This window comes from Cyrtonyx montezumae, unplaced genomic scaffold (assembly GCF_038088225.1).
Source record: "Cyrtonyx montezumae isolate F1298 unplaced genomic scaffold, pur_monq_1.0 scaffold_14, whole genome shotgun sequence".
Classification (NCBI taxonomy): domain Eukaryota; kingdom Metazoa; phylum Chordata; class Aves; order Galliformes; family Odontophoridae; genus Cyrtonyx; species Cyrtonyx montezumae.
The window spans coordinates 8,394,528-8,415,223 of NW_027071870.1; the positions used below are offsets into that span (position 1 = coordinate 8,394,528).

Genomic DNA, 20,696 nt, shown 5'->3' on the forward strand with positions numbered 1-20,696 from the left:
CATTGCAGAACACCGACATTTCTGTACCTCTTTTCTGAACCTTTGCCTGTTCTTTCCCTTCCTTCTTAAACTACTCACAAAATTCCAGGTATAGTCTCTTCAGCATTTCAGGTGGAAGGAGGTAACAACTTTATTAATATTAGTGTTATCCCTGAAGCACGACAGCATGTGATTTGCCTTACTCACAAGTACACACTAGAGACTCATTGACCCTGGTATCCACTGCAATCTCTGGCTCATTTTCTCTTACTCAGCCAGTTGCTTCCCAGACTGCACTAAAGCATGAGGCTATTATGCTTGTCAAGCAAAGTTTGTATTTTCCTCACTTAATGTCATGAGGCATCTGTTGGTCTAATTCTCAAGAATATCAAAGTCCATCTGCACTGAAACTTTGTTATCTGTCCTTTCACCCACTCTTCCATGTCATTCGGTTCAAAAATGTAAGTAGTCTAATTCAGATTGCAAATTTTAAACTTAGGAACAATTTATATGATTTAAATATAAATGATATGGTTCAAAGTTATAAAAAGATAACTTTAAGTAAACTAATCTCAATTTTGGGAATAAGCATGAAGAAAAAGGTTCTTATCAAAACTAAGGTTTCGCTATGAACAGAGATGCTATCAAATATTCTTACTCCCCATTCCCAAAATGTCATTTCCACAATCAAGTCAATAAACAAACGAACATGACTTTGACAGCAACTTCACTAATGACACAACTTCACATGTAATTCCCCTCTAAGTAAGGGGTGCATACACGCCACAGGAGGTAATAAAACAGGGACTGGAACACTCCACTGCTTCTGTTGATGAACGGATGTGAGGCACTGTTCTCAGGAAATTCAATAGAATTCATGGACAACACTTCTGAACACTAAATTTGAAGTTTATCTTCATTTTAACGTTTACAGGAGAAAGCAACTATGTTCATGCACCTAACCAGTCATTACCACACCAAGTAAACTGCCAAACAACACAAACACACACAGCCAGCATCATTCTGGAATATAATGAAACTATTTTCTCCAAATCATATAGATAAACCTTTCTTTAGCTACTACAGTATCTATTAGTGCAGAAAAGCTGCATTTACGTCAGCAGTTTACATAATACCACATGAAGATATTTAGTGAAATTTGACACATCAAGAAATCCCAAACAACTAAACATTGAAATACTATGGTAGTAACTTAACGTTATCAATAAATTTCTGTGACATATGTTTTGTTTCCTGTATTAATGAGGGTACTGTACTTTGCAGTTTATCATTCATCTTGAACTTACACTGACAGGAAACTATCACTACAGAGATGGTTACTACTTAGGTAAGCTGTACTTCATTCAGGAATAAGAATTTCTAAGAATTATTTAGATTTACAATTTCAAAAAAAAAAAAAAAAGATAACATTGATGAGAAAGGTAAGAGAAAAACAACCAAAAAAAAACCAAAAAACATTTCTTATTTGAATACAAGAAATTATTGTTTATTTTTCACTGAGAGTGAAAGGAGTAATTTTGTGCTGTTACTCCAAAAATGCTGCATTTTAATGTTGGGTGTTCAGCTTTGAGCCAAGCTCTTCAGCAAGTCCTATCATTAGAACAGTTGATTCTAACATCTGAAGGCTGAAGATTGTAAGTCTCCCTGTTTTGAGGAATCACTCATATTTTCTGTGTCTAAAGTTGCAGTGGTGGACCACATCTCAAAAGGATAATAACCCTTACTTTATAAGTTATCATATTTCTCCCTGTGACATTCTACAAGGGAGAAAAACCACAAGACAGATGAATGATTTCTGTTGTATAAAGCCATTCACTACGATTATTTGCATTTTCAGATGTTGTAACTCTGCCACTGAAGACTGACATCTTTTCTGCTAACAAGTTGCAGCTATCCAAACTCTTTTGTTTCTGATAGGTTTGAGTACACTCAATGGTCAGCCTTGCAGAATACAGAAAACATCTCTTCATAGCTTTCCTCTAGCAGATGACATGTGGAAACAACAGTCCATAAGACATGCCCATTTTTACCCAAAAAATGCATCACAGCAAACAGAAGGAGAAATTCCTTCATGCTGTATCACAATCCTTTATCAACCTGACATAAAAGCAGACCAGCAGTAACCAGAAGGAACTCAGACAAGTATTGTCCTTCTATGACCACTTGGTGATCTACTTGGTGGACAAGGGAAAGGCTGCTGATGTAGTGTATTTAGACTTCAGCAGAACTTTTGACACTGTTCCCCACAGTATTCTCCTAGAGAAACTGGCATCCGTGGCTTGGACAGGTACACTCTCAGATAAGTAAAGAACTGGCTGGAGGGCCAGGCCCAGAGAGTGATGGTGAATGGACTTAAAACCAGATGGTGACTAGTCACAAGTGGTGATCCCCGGGGGTGGTAGCAGGGCACATCCTGTTAGTATCTTCACTGATGTTTTGAATGAGGGAATTGAGTGCAACCTCAACCTCTATACTCCCCTGCTTGGGGGAAGGAAGGCCCTACCATACAGAGGAATCTGGACAGGCTGGATCAATGCGTTGAGGCTAGTGGGATGAAGTTTAACAAGACCAGCAATAGAACAAATGGAAATGGTCTCAAGTTGTGCCAGGGGAGTGGATATTAGATACTTGACTGGATATCAGAAATAATTTCTTCTCAGAAAGAGTTGTTAGCCATTGGAACAGGCTGCCTGGGGAAGTGGCAGAGTCACCATCCCTGGAGACAGTTGATGAAAAGGAAGATATAGTACTTAGGCATATAGCCTAGTGGGCAATACTGGTGGTAAGTGGACCAAAATGATCTTAGAGGTCTTTCCCAATTGTAATGACTGTATGATTTTAAGATTCTATAGAGGTAAAGCTCTACACAAAGCAGCAAAACACTTTTTGCAAAATGACAACTCCCACCTCTTAAACTAATCCTCTCTACTCTCAAAAAAGGAGGCTGGAATACAGAACTCACAACCCTACCACACATTCCAACTCAAAAACTTTTTTTTTCTTTAATGGCACCTGGAAAATTTTCCCCATAGATACATATATTTCTAGAACTTCCACAGAAATTTTAGTTTCTTCCTCTTTCCATTACCTCTACAAGAGAATGACACTTGTTTCCTTTTCACAAAATATCTTTCTCTGGCCCACAGGTAACTATCATCTTCCTGTTAGTGCTGCCCCCATTATCTCATTCACTGATAAATGTTTAATTCAAAGCAACAGTTATTCTTCTGTATGTCACCTGAAGCTTGCGCTCTGTGTTTTGTCAGAAGAGGAAAGATATGCCCAAGAGCATCTTATGTCGTCAAAGAGAAAGGTTTAACTTTAAATCTACTAACCTTGTTTTTCCCACATCCTCAGACTGTTACAGCTACATTAGTACACTGAGTCCATGTGGCCTTTCAGTTTATAAAAAATAAGATTTATTTCCACATTCCTACATAGTCACAGGTTTTAAAAGCTCTCCCTACTCCCCCTCTTATTCACACTACTAAAACTCATCCGTGGCCCCATCATTTCCTCTAATAATGACTATTTTTTGTCAAATATTCTCAAAATATTACGTCCATGCTAATAGTCTTGACCTGTTAGCCTATTCCTCCTTTAATACTGATATAGCTAATAAAATTCACAGCTCTTTCTTAGCAGTTATTTAAAATTAAGTCTTACTACTAAGACAATTAAATAAAAATATAAACATTATTTTATGATTTTCTTCTCTTTTAAACAAGATACTAGAAATATTACGTGAAGGAGGCATTCTCCCACATAAATGAATTCCTCCACAATTTCAGAGGTGGCAAAGAAATAGGAGAACATCTAATGAGCATCAAACAACTAAAAGTTAACATTTTAATTACTTTCTATTATCACAGTTCAAAGAGTTCAAAATCAACAGTAAAACTTTCTTATTTTCCTTTTGTCAACTATATTATCTGAATGACAGCTTCATAAACATACCAATTGAAGGATGTCCTCATCTTTTGGCATAACACTAAGTTCCAACATGCTGTCACTGAAAGAAAAAAAAAACAACACATCAACTTTTGGAAAATATTTTCAATTCATATTACAAAGAGGATCCATTAACCTCTGTCAGAGAAAGTAAGTGCAGAACAGAAATCTGTCTGAAGAGTACATCTGCATTCTCTCTAAACCAAGCCAATACACTTCATGAATTTTGTTTCATTATTTATTCTTAGAGTCCTTATATTTATTAGTCATTTGGATATTCTCAGACAAATCAAGGTAACACACCTGTGAGTAAAAATAAAACTTACCTTTTACCAAGGAAATATAATAAATTACATGAAATTTCAGGCAACAGCAAGACAGGAACTTACTTGTACCTTTCCATTCATACCACACTCTATCAGAATGAACCTAAACATACTTAGTCAAATGACATCTGAAAAATGGGTGAAATACATATGTTTTTTTAAGTGCTGAGACTGTCAGTATGAATTGCTGAAACCAAAGGCAGCACTTTAAATGAAGTGATAAACAGAGAACCTGACATCTTTACCATTCAGTGTACATAATTTAAACAGGCAAAATCAGGACACTGAATGTAAAATTAATTGTTATCCATAGTCAAATACTGCAAAGCAGCAAAATCAACACCTTCAGAGGGAAGTCTTTTCATGAACAAGACAGAAGAATATACTCAGAACACTGGATACAGAACAGCTGAATTCATTTATACGTCATCTGAGTTAATGCAACACTTTGTTCAATTTGATTAAATGTGAACTAGAACAGGTCCAGAGAAGGGCTATGAGGCTGATGGCACAGACTGTTCTAGCTAGACTTGCAAAACAGAAAAAAAAAAGAGATTAAAAATGCTATCGAGTAATTTCACATTCAAAAATCACACAGAATGAAAGGATATTAAAAAAACAAAAACAAACAAAAAAAAACCCCACAAAATAAACCCCCCACCAAACAACAACAAAAACCACCAAGCAGATTAGATTCAGCACAAGTACCACAAAAAAATAACCCAGCAGCGCAGATCAGACTAGGACTGAGCTTATCTGTACTGAGCAGTGCAATTCACTCTTGGGAAAAGACAGAAGCAGCACAGGGACTAGCCACTAACTTCAGAACACACTAGACAGCTTACAATAGCACTGTGAAAGATATCTATTTCTTACTCCTGCAGAACTGAAAGTTGTGACCTCAAAAATCTAATATGTGATTTATTATGCTTTCACACATGAAAAATATTTTCATCTGTGGTTCCTTTTCCAGTTGTTACTGGCCACAGACACAAGGCCGCATTCCAAAACAGCACAGAAAGGGTATTAGGTTTCACAATACTCCTAATCCATAATTCATCTTGAAAGAAGGATTCTCCAAAAAGCACAAATTAATTTAGGTTTGAAATCGAAGATCATCAGTGAGAGGTTTACACTTTTTTCCTTTAAATCTACGCACAGCTAATAAAAGCAAATCTTCAAAAATGTGTTCTGAGATTTTCAGAATAGTGAATTTTATGATGTAAAAGTATTGACCTTTATCTTCCATGTGCATCTAAAAAGCATTTCTCATTTTGACTGACAGCATAAAAAGCAAACCAGTTTTAAATGATTCTTTGGCAGCAGTGTCCTCTGGACAGACTCCGAGACAAGACTGCTTAAAGTCCTCAGTATGAGTGCTAAACTACTTTTTAAGCAGTAAAATTGAAATAATAATACTAATTATAAATAATAATAAATTACAGATGGAAATGCCTAAAGCTATGGTATCTAGGAAGTATTTAAGTTTCATTCCTGAAAATGGGCAGCACATGCTTGCATTTATTCTTAAATCCGAACAGACAACTTATTAATCAGTCCTTAATTGCAAGATCAACTTTGGAAATTAGCAGTATGATATAAAACATTACTCATTTTCAAACTTCTCTGTATAAATGAAGTTTTCCTACTTACAATTAAACACAGAAAGATTGTTTTATACAAATATATTACATTCTTCAAAAAATATATGTATTAAAAATGGATTAAATCCATTTTAGCAGTTCAACACCTCCTTTGGTAGCCATCCAAAAGAAGAAAGAGGCTCCATTCTGGAAGAATGTTTTATAAATTATTCAAATAACTGCTTAACCACTCCATTCCAGTTCACCCACAGAATCTCCTAGAGACAATCTGTATCTTCATACTCTATATATTTTTGAGAGTGCTCAGTGTTTTTCAATTCTAGCATCAGACATAAGCACATAAAGCAACAGCTTTCAGTTATTGTACCACAACATGCATATACACAACGAACAAAACATGAATAAAAAATACGACACAAAGGAAGCGGCAGCTTACACTAAAATATCAGGTAAGAGTATTAGGAATACTCAGGGGCATCTATCATGCAAATGATTTTCATTACACCGTTTCTGAGCAAAATTTAAACTTGACTTGGAGGAATCAAACTAAAGCGCTCTGATGGGCTGTCATCATGGCAACTATTCTCATGCATTCTTTTGTAGTAATGTAATAAATTCAATAGCTAAGCTGTACATTTCTGAATAAGCTCAGCATTTTCAAGATGGGTTCGCAAAAAGAAACCAGAACAAAAGCACTAAGCAAGAAACAGCTGGCAATCAGAACCTGGGGTTTTTTTGTTTGTTTTTAAATAGAACCATAAATAATTTATGGAGTTTACATTAGTAATCTGCACATCTCCAAGCTGATTATGTAAACAGATGAGAATAAATTCTTAATGAACCAAACTAACAACCAAATGCAAAGACTAGGAAACCTAGACTTCACAGTGATGTTCCAACTAAACTTTAAAGGAAATGCTAGACATCCTTTTGAGGTGCACCATTCATTAACCAGAGGAAGTAAGCTGTAAGCTTAACTTTATCATCTCTAACCAGAGGAAAATTGGTAACGCCCTATACAGCTTGAAAATAAAACTTTTCTAAGAACAGTACAAAACATGCTTGAATTACAGTCCATCCATCAATTCCACTGGAATTTATAGGGAGCTTCCATTTCAACATCAAAACACATTCACTCGAACCTGGCACAGAATCACAGAACCATTAAAGTTGGAAAAGACCTTCAAGATCATCAAGTCCAGCTACCTCAATTCTCAACAAAATGTAGCACAAAGTATTGTTGAAGACCACAGCCCCTACTTAGTGAGCAGTATCCATCAGGCACATCTTCATCCTCCCGATGACAGAATCTCAAGCTTTTCCAAGGAAGACTTGTACTTCTTCTCCTTTTACAAAACCTTCTCAGCCAGCGGCTGTTAATATAAGACACGCGGAAACTCATGTTCACCTTGTTAAGATATCTGAAAATGAATAACTGGAGGATAGCATTTTGGCAGAATCAAAGCACACTCTGCAGTCTGGGGCACCCAGTCCCCCAATGCACCTGGGGCCTACTTGAGTTAGTTAAAGGTGAAGGTGAATTAAACCATGTAAATACACTGTCTCAATGAAATGTCTTGCAAGCCACAAAAATATACCACACTGTTTCTCATTAAAAACACTTCTGAGAGAAGCAGCTCTTCAGTTACCAATCTACTACCTGTGCAGGTTGGGCAGGCTTACTGAAACAGAAGGCTAGTTATTTCCCAATTATTGCTATTTGTTTCCAAAACAAAACCAAAACATGGGTATTAAAATACAGAGAAAACTGAAGTGGCGACATTATCCTTCCTGGTGCATAAATTCTTTGATGAGAACAAGTTGCTTTCTGGAACTGCTTTCCAGAAATACAGCAAACTGCAATGGAAAATGAAGCTGCAGAAGCAATCTGATTCAAAAATCAGAAGTCCAAACTGACTGGACTGCTGAACAGTAAGAAGGGAGAACTCTTCAGAGGTTGCAGAGGATAATATACATTGTACTCTTACACAAAGTGCTCTGAAGATGATGAAACATTTATGAAAGAACAAGCATTTACAGTTGGCAATGTTTGAGAGTGTAATTAAAAACATTAATTAAAAATACTGCAATTAAAAGGTCTAGAAAATGATCACACAATACAGATTATAAATGAAACAGGTTTTAGTCAAGAATAAAGGAGATCCCAGCCAACAACTCAGTTTTTCAAAAGGCTTTTCATCAAGTCTTGCACAAAGCCTACTAAAGAAAACTATGGAGCAAGGGATGAAAAACTAGCTAAGACACAAACCAGAGCTGTAACAATGAAATGGGTAATTTTAACATCAACACTTTAAAAATATCCACAAGTGAACTTATGCAAGATCAACCTATCGAGGCCTATAAATTCAAGTGATGCGGATAAAATCTTTGTTTCAGCAAATTCCTAAACTGGATAGGTTCAGGACCAAACACACTAAATTCTTCATGCTCTTTTTCCAAGAATCCATTACTGAATAACATCTGAGAGGATACTGACATAAAAAGACCATCACTTTGACCCAGGATGCCAATGCTGATGTAGGAACAGTATGCTAAAGCAAGATATGTACGAGGTACAGCAATTTCATGTACCACAAAATGGTTCTAACAGCACAAGAAATAAAATCTTGACATGCAGAACAAATTGCCCAGAGTTCAGAAATAACTGTTTTCCAGTAAAGAAAATTAATTCTTTAGTCATATGAGAAGCTATCACAAACAGCCATAACTACCTGTAAGCTACAAGGAAGATGCACCTGACTAATTTTGGAATCCAAGCTATTTTTACGGTATTTATCTGTTAACCCTAAGAGGTTCAGTTGAAGACTTCCTGATGGTTACATTTTCCATTAAAACAAAAACAAAACACTCGAACAAAAAAAAAACCCTTCACAAATAGACATGATCTTTTGCTATGGTCTTATTACAGAATCAGAGAACACTCTGATTTTAACTCCCTCATAGAAAGACACCAAATTAATAACGTACATGCGTACCTCAACTCAGGTAAACAAGTACCCTTAATTCTTAATTAACCATAGTGCATTCACCTTTGCATTTGTGGAAATCAAGAAAACAAATGCTGCAGTGTGATGTACCATTTCCAGTTACAGTAAATAATCACTGATAGAACCATGCTCAGGTGTGTTTTGTTTTTCCCCAGAGTGCAGTGAGGAACAGTTCACTACTTACAATAATGAGTCTGAAAAAAACTTTATTTACAGGGAGATCTGGAGTTCAGAATCTGCCTCATTCTGCCACTGGAAGATGCAATGAGTCTCTTCACAGATTTCATTACATGTCCAACAGGTACATCATTCAAAATGAACAATTATGTCCCATGTCTTAAATATACACTATTGTACAATATTCATGTTTTTACAAAATCAAAATGAAAAAATGATTCATGGTTACTGTTACCTCCAATTTTTTTAAAAGATTATGAAGAAGACAGATTCCATCTTTCCAGCTCTTGCACAGAAAATGCTAATGGACAGTGAACATTTCTGTATACTTTCAGCTACCACTTAGCCATTTCAGAAACCTCAGACACACATATTGTTGTGTGATATCTTAAATAAAACCTGTACTGAATTAGGAAGGTGAGGATTTTCTTTCTCCCACTCCTACCTGTAAGTATGATTAAGTATTATAGCATGAAGATTCACTAAAGAAGGACTGTGGTACGCAACATTTATTTAGAAAATATTTTTCCATGTTGACCATAATACATCTTCTTTCCACGTGTATCGGAAACCTGTTCCTATTGAACAGAAATTGACACCAAGAAGAAGTGGAGATAGATTTAGACATGAGAGTGCCATCTGGATTTGTGTAGAGGTGATACAGCACACCCCTATGAGTTGCAAGAGCAATAAATATTGAAATTTCTCAACTTTGTGCAAGATTTGTAACTTGTTGCAATATAAAGGAGACTTGAGATGTACTGCAGATGTTTCCCAGGTATGCGCTAGCATTGTATTTTTTTCTCTTACCAGATATTCTGACCTCCAGTTATCAGACCTAGGAAACAAAGCAGCTTCTGATTTTAAATTAAGCAGAAACGTGTATTCATGTAGTCCTTATAAGCCTATTTCAAGTTTATACAACCTTCCTCTACAGCATCCAGGGTGATTTGCTTACAGGAGACAAGTACTGACATAAATAGACTGGCACAATACAGCACACTCATTCTCAAAACTTTGCCAGTATTCAGAAAATACAGGGAAACAAATACTGAATGTACTACTGTTATTACCATAATCAGTAACCTCCTGCTAACAATAAAGAGCAAGTACAATAAAAGAGAAAAGTAGGATCTTACCTGTTCTGTATTAAAGCAATGACTTGAGAGTATGTCTTCCCAATAACACTTTCTCCATTGACTTTTATAATTCTGTCACCTGCAAAAACCAACATTATACCTTAAATCAATTTGTCTAGGCATTTTTAACTTCCTTTTCATTTTGCACTACTGTATGTCACAATAAGCAACACTAAAAGAAGAAAATTAAAGATTTGCAATAGAATTACTTGTAAATATATACAGGATACCAAGTTTCAAGACTTGTCATAGGACCTGTTCAGTCCTAAACTTCCAAGTCAGTCACCCGGAGTATCATGGAAATAAAACAGCAGGCACAAGCAGTATCACGGGCTCACTTAAGAATCCAGTCTTCAAAATAAGGCTTTAGAGGTACGACACTACATACTGAATTCCACCTAATTCTTCAGCAAATCTAAGTAGGTATTTCATTCCAAACATAATTGAACATTAATTCGGAACACTCCCAGAGATAGCTGGATGTTCCTCCTTTATTATCTGCAAATACCATCATTTTGTACTTCCTTCTTCTGACAAAAACAAAAAAAAAAAATAGTTTGAAAGGTGCTCCAGGTCCCTACTTAATCAAAACAATCCAAGCTGTTTCCAAGACATTGCCATCAATTCAGTACCTCCTGGACAGTAGTGTAATGGGATATTTCCTTATTCATGCAGATCAGGTTTTAGAGCTAACATTACTTCTGTCAGATTTCTCCAAATAGTTTGTTGCACTTCCCTCATTAAGAACTTCAATCTCATCATAAAATAAGTGGCAAATATATCACTGAGAAGACATAAAAAAACTTAGCCTTGTGAGATGTTTTCAGCTTATGATGAAAAACTCATTCTATTCTTTCAGTAAAAATAGTATTGATGTAATCTCTGATCAGAAGAACAGAAGTATCTTGAATTTACTAATGAGAAGAAAATGATGTCTAAAAGGATTACAGGCCTGGAGAGTTTTAGAAGGCTGCTGGAGAAAAAAGAACTGAAAAAAAAAGGACACAACAAAGTTAGCCAAAGGGAATGGCTTTTTCCAACACCACTTCAAAACTGAAAGCCCTTTGTATCATTTTGATGTGATCAAATCAAAGACAAAAAACAGCTCACTCTGAAGACTCAGCCTGACTCCCTGGCAGTAGTGCTCCAAATATGTGTGCTCTGTGCAGGTTCCCTAAACAGACTCCAGCAATTTCCAAATCTATCAGGCCACATGGATTAACTGCTGTTTCTAATTAGGTGATACTGTAACATCAGGCAACCAAACAGGTGTAATATTTTCCATTTCATAAAAGTTTGTGTACTACTTCATTTGATGGCTCTCATTCTCTTCACCTGCAAGACCTCCCTCAGTTCTTTCACTTACTTCCTAAGCTACGAAGGGAATATAGTCCTGCTAGTCTGGAGCTCACAGAATCACAGGGGTTGCAAAGGACCTCAGGAGGTCAGAGTCCAGACCCCTGCTAAAGCAGGTTCCCTACAGTAGATCACACAAGTTAAGTGTCCAGATGGGCCTTGAATAGCTCTGTAGGAGACTCCACAACCGCTCTGGGTAAACTGTTCCAGCTCTCCATCACCCTTCCTATAAATTCTGCATGTTTGTATGAAACTTCTTAAGTTCAAGTTTTAGGTCATTGCTCCTTGTCCTATCACTACACACCACTGAGAAAACTCTGGCCACATCCATTTGACTCCCACCTCCCTTTAGATAATTATAAACATCGAGCAGACTCCCCCTCAGTCATCCCTAGGCTTAACAGATCCCAGGTTATTCAGCCTGTCCATATAAGAGAGATGGTCCAGGTCCTTTATCCTCTTTATGGCCCTCCACTGGACTCCTTCTAGGAGACCCTTGTCATTTTGACCTGAAAAGCCTAGAACTGGACACAGTATTCTTAAGTGTGGCCTCTCCAGGGTAGAATAGAGGGAGAACATGCACCTTTTGCTCCAAATGCAGATGCTTGTTTAGAAAAGAAAAATATCATCTATAAAATATAAGAAAAAATATTGCATAATGCATAGTAAATGTAGCATTCTTTTTTAAAGCTTATCAGAAAATATTCAGGAGATCTCACTTTTACTCCCAACTTCTGCAAAGCCATTACGCAGTTATGAAGGAAAGGTGAAAGTACCACACTAGCATCTTTGAATGATATGTCTTCATGAGATGCAAGGAGAGCAGAACAAATGGTGCAAAACACCAAATAACACTCTTACTCTGATGCAGCAGCAGAACAGATCTGATCTCTCCCTTCAGGGCTACTCTACCCTCATGAGAGCTGAATGGATTGGACTGCAGCAGGACACGATGTGTTGTGATTCCCCCTGCTGTGATTCTAGAGAGAGACTCTGGAGAGTCTGCACATCTGAGTTTTCTTTATGTTTCCTGTTCTTTGGCAAATTGGACTAATTGGTTTCTGTTTACATAAGAACACAGGAAGTTCAGTAATTCTGTCTCATTGTTTTATATATTGAGACCAAGTTCCTGAAAGTAGGCTGCTTTATAGTACAGAGTATTCCAGGGTCCAAAGCTACTGAATGCTCATGTGTGTGGAGATGCAAAGTGTAATTTTCTGGGGTAGATAGCAGAATTGCATCTCTGCATGAAGAACACGTGTTCACAACTATATTGCACTGGGTGGAAATACAATGGTGTTTCATGTCTGCAGCCAGTTCAGAAGACAGGGTACTCAGGCTTCCTCCATTCTCCAAGCAGACAGCTTGAAGAAATCAAGGACAGACAGAACAAAGCTGTGCCATAAATGCAGATTCACTGTCTAATCAGTCTATCATAAAAATGTATTTTTTTCACTGAAAAATGAAAATCTTTTCTTGTTTGTTTTGCCGAGGAGAAATGTAAGGTAACACTGAATAAACGTGATTCTTCAGAACTTAAGTAGGAAGCCCCTTGCAGTGATAGCGCTTGATTTAGCAGTTGGCAGGGGGCTGGAACTAGATCTCTGAGGTTCCTTCCAACCCAAGCCATTTTGAGAACATTTTAACAACTGCTATCAGTCATGTGGATTGCTAGGCACCTGCAATGTACAGTAAACCCTATACCTGTTTTGCATACATACCGTCATATTAAGTAATTAGGCTGAGAAGCTAGACATTCTTCATTAAAACAAAGTTAATTCTGAAATACTTGATATCATAGCACACTAAATCCTTTCAAAATGTTGTAGAAAAACAAAACGCTATGGTTCTCTCTCTGAACTCTGTCCTTACAGGTCACATGGCATGACTTCCACAGAATACATCAGATTCTTCCCTGGAACTTCAAGCTGGCTTTTTTCCAGGCTGTTTTGGAACCTGCCCACAGATGTAGAAGTTTTACACAGTGTTCCCACAGAAAAATGCAATTAGGTAAGACAATACGACCTACTTGCAAAGTATTCCTATTTTTGTGCAGCTTTTATTTTTTCAAAGAAACACAGCAGTGAAACAAGGCTCCTTAAAGCATGCATCCCATGAACCAGAACACAAACCTGACAAAAAACCCTCAAGTGGGATATGCTGCATAACTGGCTCCTTGAAAAAAGAAGTTTCAGCCAGCTCTGAAGAACACAACTTTGCTCAGTTTCAGGTTCACAACAAGGGGAAGGCATAAAACTGTACTCCAAAATAAGGTAGAAAAGCAGGAAGGCTTTTAGCTAAACAGTACTTCTATTATGAATTCAGTGGTCCATTAAATACTTCTGATCGAGGTATTTAATCCGAACACATTACGTCTCCTTTCCTGAATACATTTTAGCCCTTGACATTCTTGCCCAATAATCACGGCATGAAGACCAAGTCATGGGAAGTGTGGACCTGTTTTAGTTGTCTGCATTTCAATAAATATTATCTAAAATACTTATGCTTGGAACACAGAGACACATTCCCTTTAATGAAATGCATCAGATATGTAAATATGATCTCTCTAACTCCAGCCAAGATAACTTTACAAGAGCATTCAAAAATACACAAAATGAATAGTCTCTTATTTAAGATACACCCTTCCTTAAATTTATGAGAGTAGATCAAGCTTTCCGTTGAGTAGCAGCCATGTGAGCTCCTGAAACACCACCTACTGATTCTGGGTAATGAAGCTTGGGTTAGGACTGCTGGTATTACAAAGGGAAAGACCCAACTGTAATGACGATAAACAGGACTACGTAATGTCAGATTTTTGAGTTTCCTCTCTCCGTTATTGCGACTATAAAACAAAGCCAACATGCCAACACATCTACAAAATAAATGTTTAGTGCCCGTATCAGAAGGAGTGCAGCGTACGCTGCATTTTATCAAGCCAAAACATTTCTTGATATAACAGCCTTAAAATAATGCCAACATAACCATTCCCTCTGAAAAGTAGCATCTAGCATTGTTTTTGAACTGCAGTTCATCCTACAATATTTTTTTATTTATTTAGAGAAAGAAAAGAACAAAAAATATTCAGATACAGACAAATGCCTGCACACAACTGCTTTCAAAAGAAAGTACAGACACTGCACTATTTTCACAAACACATTCACACAAATTCATAGCAATCACATCTTGCCTTATAGGATAGAAATCTGTAACAGAATCCATCTACATAGCTCGTATCACTTTGAGATCTTCCTTACCAACATATTTTTTTTTCCTCCAACATTTAATAAAAGTGTGAAAAAGTACCTAGCATTTCAGAAAAAAACTTCCTTCCCGATTCAAAAATTAGAAATTAAACAACTGAAGAAAATTTCATAAGAGACATTTAGATTATTACTCCATTTAAATGAAGTATAAAAATTTGAAGGACAAAAACCTGAATTTTTTGCAGTTATCAATGGGTAATAAAGCACAAAAAATAGGAGCCTACCCATGTCATTTTATTTATCACGTAACTGTTTGTATCCTTAAAGTAATGAACAAGAGTACTTGGACTTTTATGACTTAATATACTTTATGTAGCACCTCCTGAAAGTACACAATGGTGATTTTATGACAAAAATCTCTGGGTGACAATTTCAATGAGAGGTTTTAAACTTCCTAATGAAAAGAAGGTTCAGTGGAATACAGAACTACATGCAGAAGCTTAAATCATGTTTTTATATCATGTATACAACATATTATCAGGGTTATAGAAGAATGGTACCTGTGCACAGTCCAGCTTCAAAAGCAGGTCCACCTTCTTTAACTTTTTTAACAAATATGGTATCCATAGGCTCCAGCCTATTTCTTTGTTTTCCTGCAGTGGAAAAAAAGAATATTTCTTTAAAGTTTTTAATGACACTGCATTATAACATTTCCACTTTGAAAGAACTATTATGAAATGTAATCCAGCCACATTCATCATTAAAATGAATACCACCATCCAAATTCAGGGAAGGGAAAGATGCAATTTAGTGATGGGATTCAGTAGGTCAGATTATTGGTTGAGCTTTATAACACTGAATGTCTTTTCCAACCTAGATGATGCTATGACTGCAACAGGTGCTAGAGACAGCATTTCTCCTGGCTATACTTAGACCTATTAGGTGCTGGGAGCGGGAAAGCATGCATACAAACTTGTGAATGTGTTCTGATAAATGCAGTTTTATTCAAGTTCATTTCATCATGTTCAGAGCAGAGTATTACCAGAGAGATAACCATTACCAGTATCACCCATCCTTACACCTCTATCTTATGTGGTGGAAAATACAAGCATTTCACAGAACCAACGAGGGAACCTCCAAGATTCTTCAAAACTTGACTGTGACAGAACTAGCTGAAAGCAGCTGGGTCCCTCCCAGTTCCTATCACCAGGCACCCAGTTGGGGAACATCACCATTTGGAGGCTACACAATGAGTCACACAGGAGAACAGACATGGCTGAAAGTAAGCAGAGTCTGTGAGGATCCCATTCTGGTGTGCCAGAAAGCCCTGGTATAATGCAGAGAGTGGTGCAAACTGCAGAGAAAAAAAAAAGTAGGAAGAGCAGTAGAGAATAAAATTAGCACTGCCAATAAAAGAAATACGCCTTTTATTTTTGATTCACTTCTCCAGTGACAAATGGTTGCCTTAGCCCAATCCTTGAAAGTGTTCACAGAGCCCCAGCTGGACAGGCCCCTGGGCAGCCTGATCAAGTGGAAGGCAACCCTGCCCATGGCAGGGTGGTTGAAATTGAGTGGTCTTTAAGGTTCCTTTCAGCCTGTGGTTCTATGAAATGGTACTGCTTTCAGAAGTACTGACACTACAACTTAAATACTCCTCCTGGTCATGTTTACTGATCCACAGCAATACTTTCTTTCTCAATTATTGATTGAATAAAGCGACCCTCCAAAAAAGGAAAACTTGTGATCTAAACAGTTTCAATAAATTGCACAAAAACAGATTTCCCTTCTCATTCCTAATCACTTTTTTCAAATACAAACTTTAGCCTCACCACCTATATTTTTTAGCCCTGCCACCTTACCAAAACAGTTCAACAAAATGGCTGTAAATGGTCTCAAAATAACTCCAGGTGAGTTGAGAATAATCAGAAAAATTCGAAAGGATCAGATAGCTATTGTGTATATTCAATTAAACTGAAATAGTAATTAAAAAAATCCATCTGGCAATTCAGTCCCCAAATAACTTGAAATTTGATTAGCAGGACACAGCTACAAGTCATACAAAATGCACTTTATAAAGAAAAGGTAATATCTGTCATTTTTAATCTGCTGATTACATAGACACTGAACACAGGATAGGTCTCATTCTTTAAGAGTCAGGAACATTTCAGCAAATTTAGATGAGCTCACAGAATAATTTATCCCAGATGCCATGAACAAAAGTTTGCTCCAATCAGAGTTAACAGATAAAAATTACCTTTCATAGGATCAAATATCCTTCCCAGCATTCCCACAACTTAATGCGATTGAAGAGATAGAATCCCAACAATAACAAGAAAAAAAATAGTGATAATAGAGCTCCCACAGCATGTTTGATTTATAACACTTAACCCCTTGATATTGGGTCAGATGTTATCTCAGCTTTTACAAAATGCCCATCAGCAAGGGCTGGTGGCACCATCAGCAAGGGCTGGTGTTAAGCTACTCTGCTTAACACTTAAAAATGCTACCTTGTTCATGCCAGAACACACAAGAGGTCAAGAACTCATTCAGTATTAGACACAGAACACCTTTAATACAGTTGCCACATCGATATTAAAAAAAGAAAATCGTATGAACTTATGAAGACCAGAGGACTGAAGGTTTCCCTGAACACCCATTTCTGAACAACCTGCTGGGAGAATAGTAGCTACGCAGAGGTTCATCAACACTGTAAGTGGTCACTTTAGGTTTTCCCAGCTAATTTATGAAACAACTTGCAAAGACAGTGACACTTCAAGCATGGTTCTTTGTCCTACATGTCAAAGAAAGCTATACTGAATGCTCACTCTTCTTCCCAGAAAAATGAACCACTACCCTAAGGTTTAAGATCAAATTAGAGGCAAAAAATTAGGATGAAAATTTTACTACATTGTATAAATTTGTAGGTTCATTTCACAGTCTATTAATATCCACATACAAGTGCAAGAAGAAAGCCTTGGATTCCAAAGCTATGGAGATGTTCTTCAGTTCTTCTTTGTCTTCTATGTACTTAGATACAAACCAACTCCTTCCTTCAGTAAGCATATAAATGAAATTCCCCCAGTGTGTTGTCTCAAAGCACATTTTTCTTTTTAGCTTTTGTTGAGATTCAAACTTAAAATAGACATAAGTTTTTTTTTCTGAAACAGCAGTTAATGATACTTTCTTCAGACTAGCTGAAGGCTGATAAGACAAAGATGTGCATCCAATCATCACAGAACTAAATTCCAAGTAACGGATAATTTAACATCTTATCTCAGGCCTCAATACTTCAGTTTAACAATTTCATATATTTTTTTTTAATTTGACTTTTATTTTTAAAGAAATCGATCGTAGAAGGCACTACTACAGTTGTAATGTTTGAGTAAGACAGTTCTCCCTCATACTGTCATACACAAAGGTCAAAGCACAAAACAGATGTACAGCAAGCATTTGTGACCGAAGCCCAATTAAACTGTCTAGAAATTGCCTGTTAGAGTTGTGCTTACTGAAATCAGGGCATGAGCTGCAGTCCAAGAATGCTTTTACATTGCAAGATTTGAGGCCAGAAATGGAAATCCTGCATAATGGAACACCAAAATAAGACAAGCAATTTACATAGCACTAATAAGCAATGCACTTCTGCAAGTTGCAGAAGAGACTGCTCGGTAACCGTTACTTAAGTGCAAGCTGTTTTTACAATTAAGTCTGCATTCACTTAACCACTTTTCTTTACTGTAATGCCTTTTGTTCAGAGAATAACATCTAGTAGATAACATCCTACTACCTCTTCCACAGATAGCTGTTACATAAAACCATGCGTGGCTTAGTTCTAGATAATTAGCTATTTCTGATAAAAATTTAAAGACATTTGATTCAAAATCTTTTAAGAAGCTCTGCATAAAGGATTTTTTTTCAGTTATTTTATGTTGCTCATTCTAGAATAATTGTTTTAAGCACCCATTTTAACACAGCTCTATGCATGCTGAAGAGGTTACATAATTTCTTTTTGTTATGTTCCACATCAAGGCCGTGAAGTTTTAGCATGTATAAAGCCTACTGAAAGGTAAAAAGCCAAGAAGGAATCGAAGATTTATTCATTCAAAATCATCACCCCTCACTCATTATAAGAAATTAAATCTCATTCCTGCCACACGCTGCCAAAAAGCAACACTTTCTGCTTTCTGCTCATCAGTGACAGAGCTTTGAATGTATCACACAAGGGCATTCCCTCATCCATTTTCTTGGCATTTAAACTCCCTCTGGTGGAAACACAACACCCACTGCACCAGGACCCCAGTACACCTCAACCTCAGAGCATCTCCCAGCTCTCAGTTGTCAAAAGAAAAATCACATAATCCCAGCGCATCTGATCTTCGTAATCCTAACTGAAAACGATCTTCACTCAGCTAACAGGAGCTGCACTAAATGCATCTACTGTGCAAATTCAGACTCAGTACATACCTTTACTACGTTGTTAATTAATGCACAACTCCACCCCCACCTCAACACTTAACACCCTCTGAGCACAGAAATGCTTACAGCTAGAACTGCTTATTACCGTGAAACCTCCTGTAGCCTAAAATATACTCGTCATTCACTCCCAAACTAGGTTAACAAAACAAGTATTAGCTTGAATAGAAATAAACCAAGCTGTCTTTGCAGGCATCATTGCTTGCATTCCAGTACAGTCAGCTTTGTGCAGCTGTATCATTCCCTGGTTTACTTTAGTGATGCAGCAGGAGATGAACTCATACGTTTAATTTCTCCAGAAGTGCAGTTAAAAACAGATATGCAGTTTCACATAGGAGTAATAAAAAAAAAAAAAAGCATATAAAGTGATCAAGTATTTAAGTTTACTGAAAAGAAATTGAAATACAACCCATTTAGACAAAAAATATAAAAATAAAAATAAAGTCAATTAAAAAAAGTCTTCAGTCTGAGTAAATGGTCAACAGCCAAGGTAAGCTACAGCTCAAGCTAACATCCAGGCAGGAAGACCATTTGGTTAACAGAGAAGCTCAAGTATTTCTTTCAGTACAAATACTCCCTTAAAATTATGCAATTCAAATTAAAATGCTACTTTAGAGAACGTACACTGATGCCTGAGCTTTTACTTCAGAGATTCAACATCAGAAATGAGGAAAGAAAAATGAACCACCAAGTATTTAGAGGGCAAGGCAAAAATTTTCACTGGCTTAACTAAAGGCAGCATGGACTCGAGAAATCTTTATAATGAAGCTATTAGTCTAAGTAACTGAAGAAAATAAGTCTCAAAAAAGCATAAGGAACATTCATAATCAAATGCAAGACAAATACAAAAAAAAGCAGTTGATGGCAACAAGCAGGTTTCCTAGCCAACACAAAACTTTCCTAATTTTATGTAAATTTTGTAATAAGACAATTTCACAACCTACTTCCAAGAACTACCTTCATGAAGTCAGGAGATCAAAACAGACTCTACAAAATTGTAAGATTCTGTATTTTGTTTCAACTGCTGCTCCAATTAACATCAAACAGAATTACTTTTTTTTTTTTCAAAAAACAAGTATTTATCGTAATTTATGACTATCATAATTCATGCTACCTGGATCTGCCAGCTGTGACTGCAAGTCAATGCCACCTTCAGTCTGACGGAAAAAATCAGTCCACATGGTAAAGTTACAGGGAAGCTTTCCTGCCACTTTCTGAAATACCCAAGAGGAATACACTTTCATCACAGCCACCTGATTTGCAAAATAACAGAATTCTAACCTGCTCACTTCTCCCTGGTGAGTGCCCATCGAATCTCACTTCCTTTCTCTTTGACCTATTGAGCACAAACCTGCAAACATTCAGGGACAGAGTACAACACAGTTCATTCTTGCAAAGCCTCTCCTAAAGATCAGCTTCCTAACAATATGCTATTTCTCCTCCTCAGGGCATCCAAACCATG

General features: G+C 36.8%; 1 protein-coding gene across 4 annotated transcripts in view; it reads right to left on the reverse strand.

The window, feature by feature from the left end:
- Nucleotides 1-20,696, reverse strand: part of ARHGAP21 (Rho GTPase activating protein 21) — a 106,079-nt gene that overhangs the window by 33,426 nt on the left and 51,957 nt on the right. For all 4 annotated transcript variants that reach the window (XM_065731369.1, XM_065731368.1, XM_065731367.1 and 1 more), the window contains exons 4-6: nucleotides 15,325-15,417; nucleotides 10,206-10,284; nucleotides 3,958-4,012 (exon numbers count right to left, since the gene is read on the reverse strand). In XM_065731369.1, coding sequence (XP_065587441.1) covers nucleotides 3,958-4,012; nucleotides 10,206-10,284; nucleotides 15,325-15,417 — 227 coding nt within the window. The remainder of the gene's footprint in view (nucleotides 1-3,957; nucleotides 4,013-10,205; nucleotides 10,285-15,324; nucleotides 15,418-20,696) is intronic.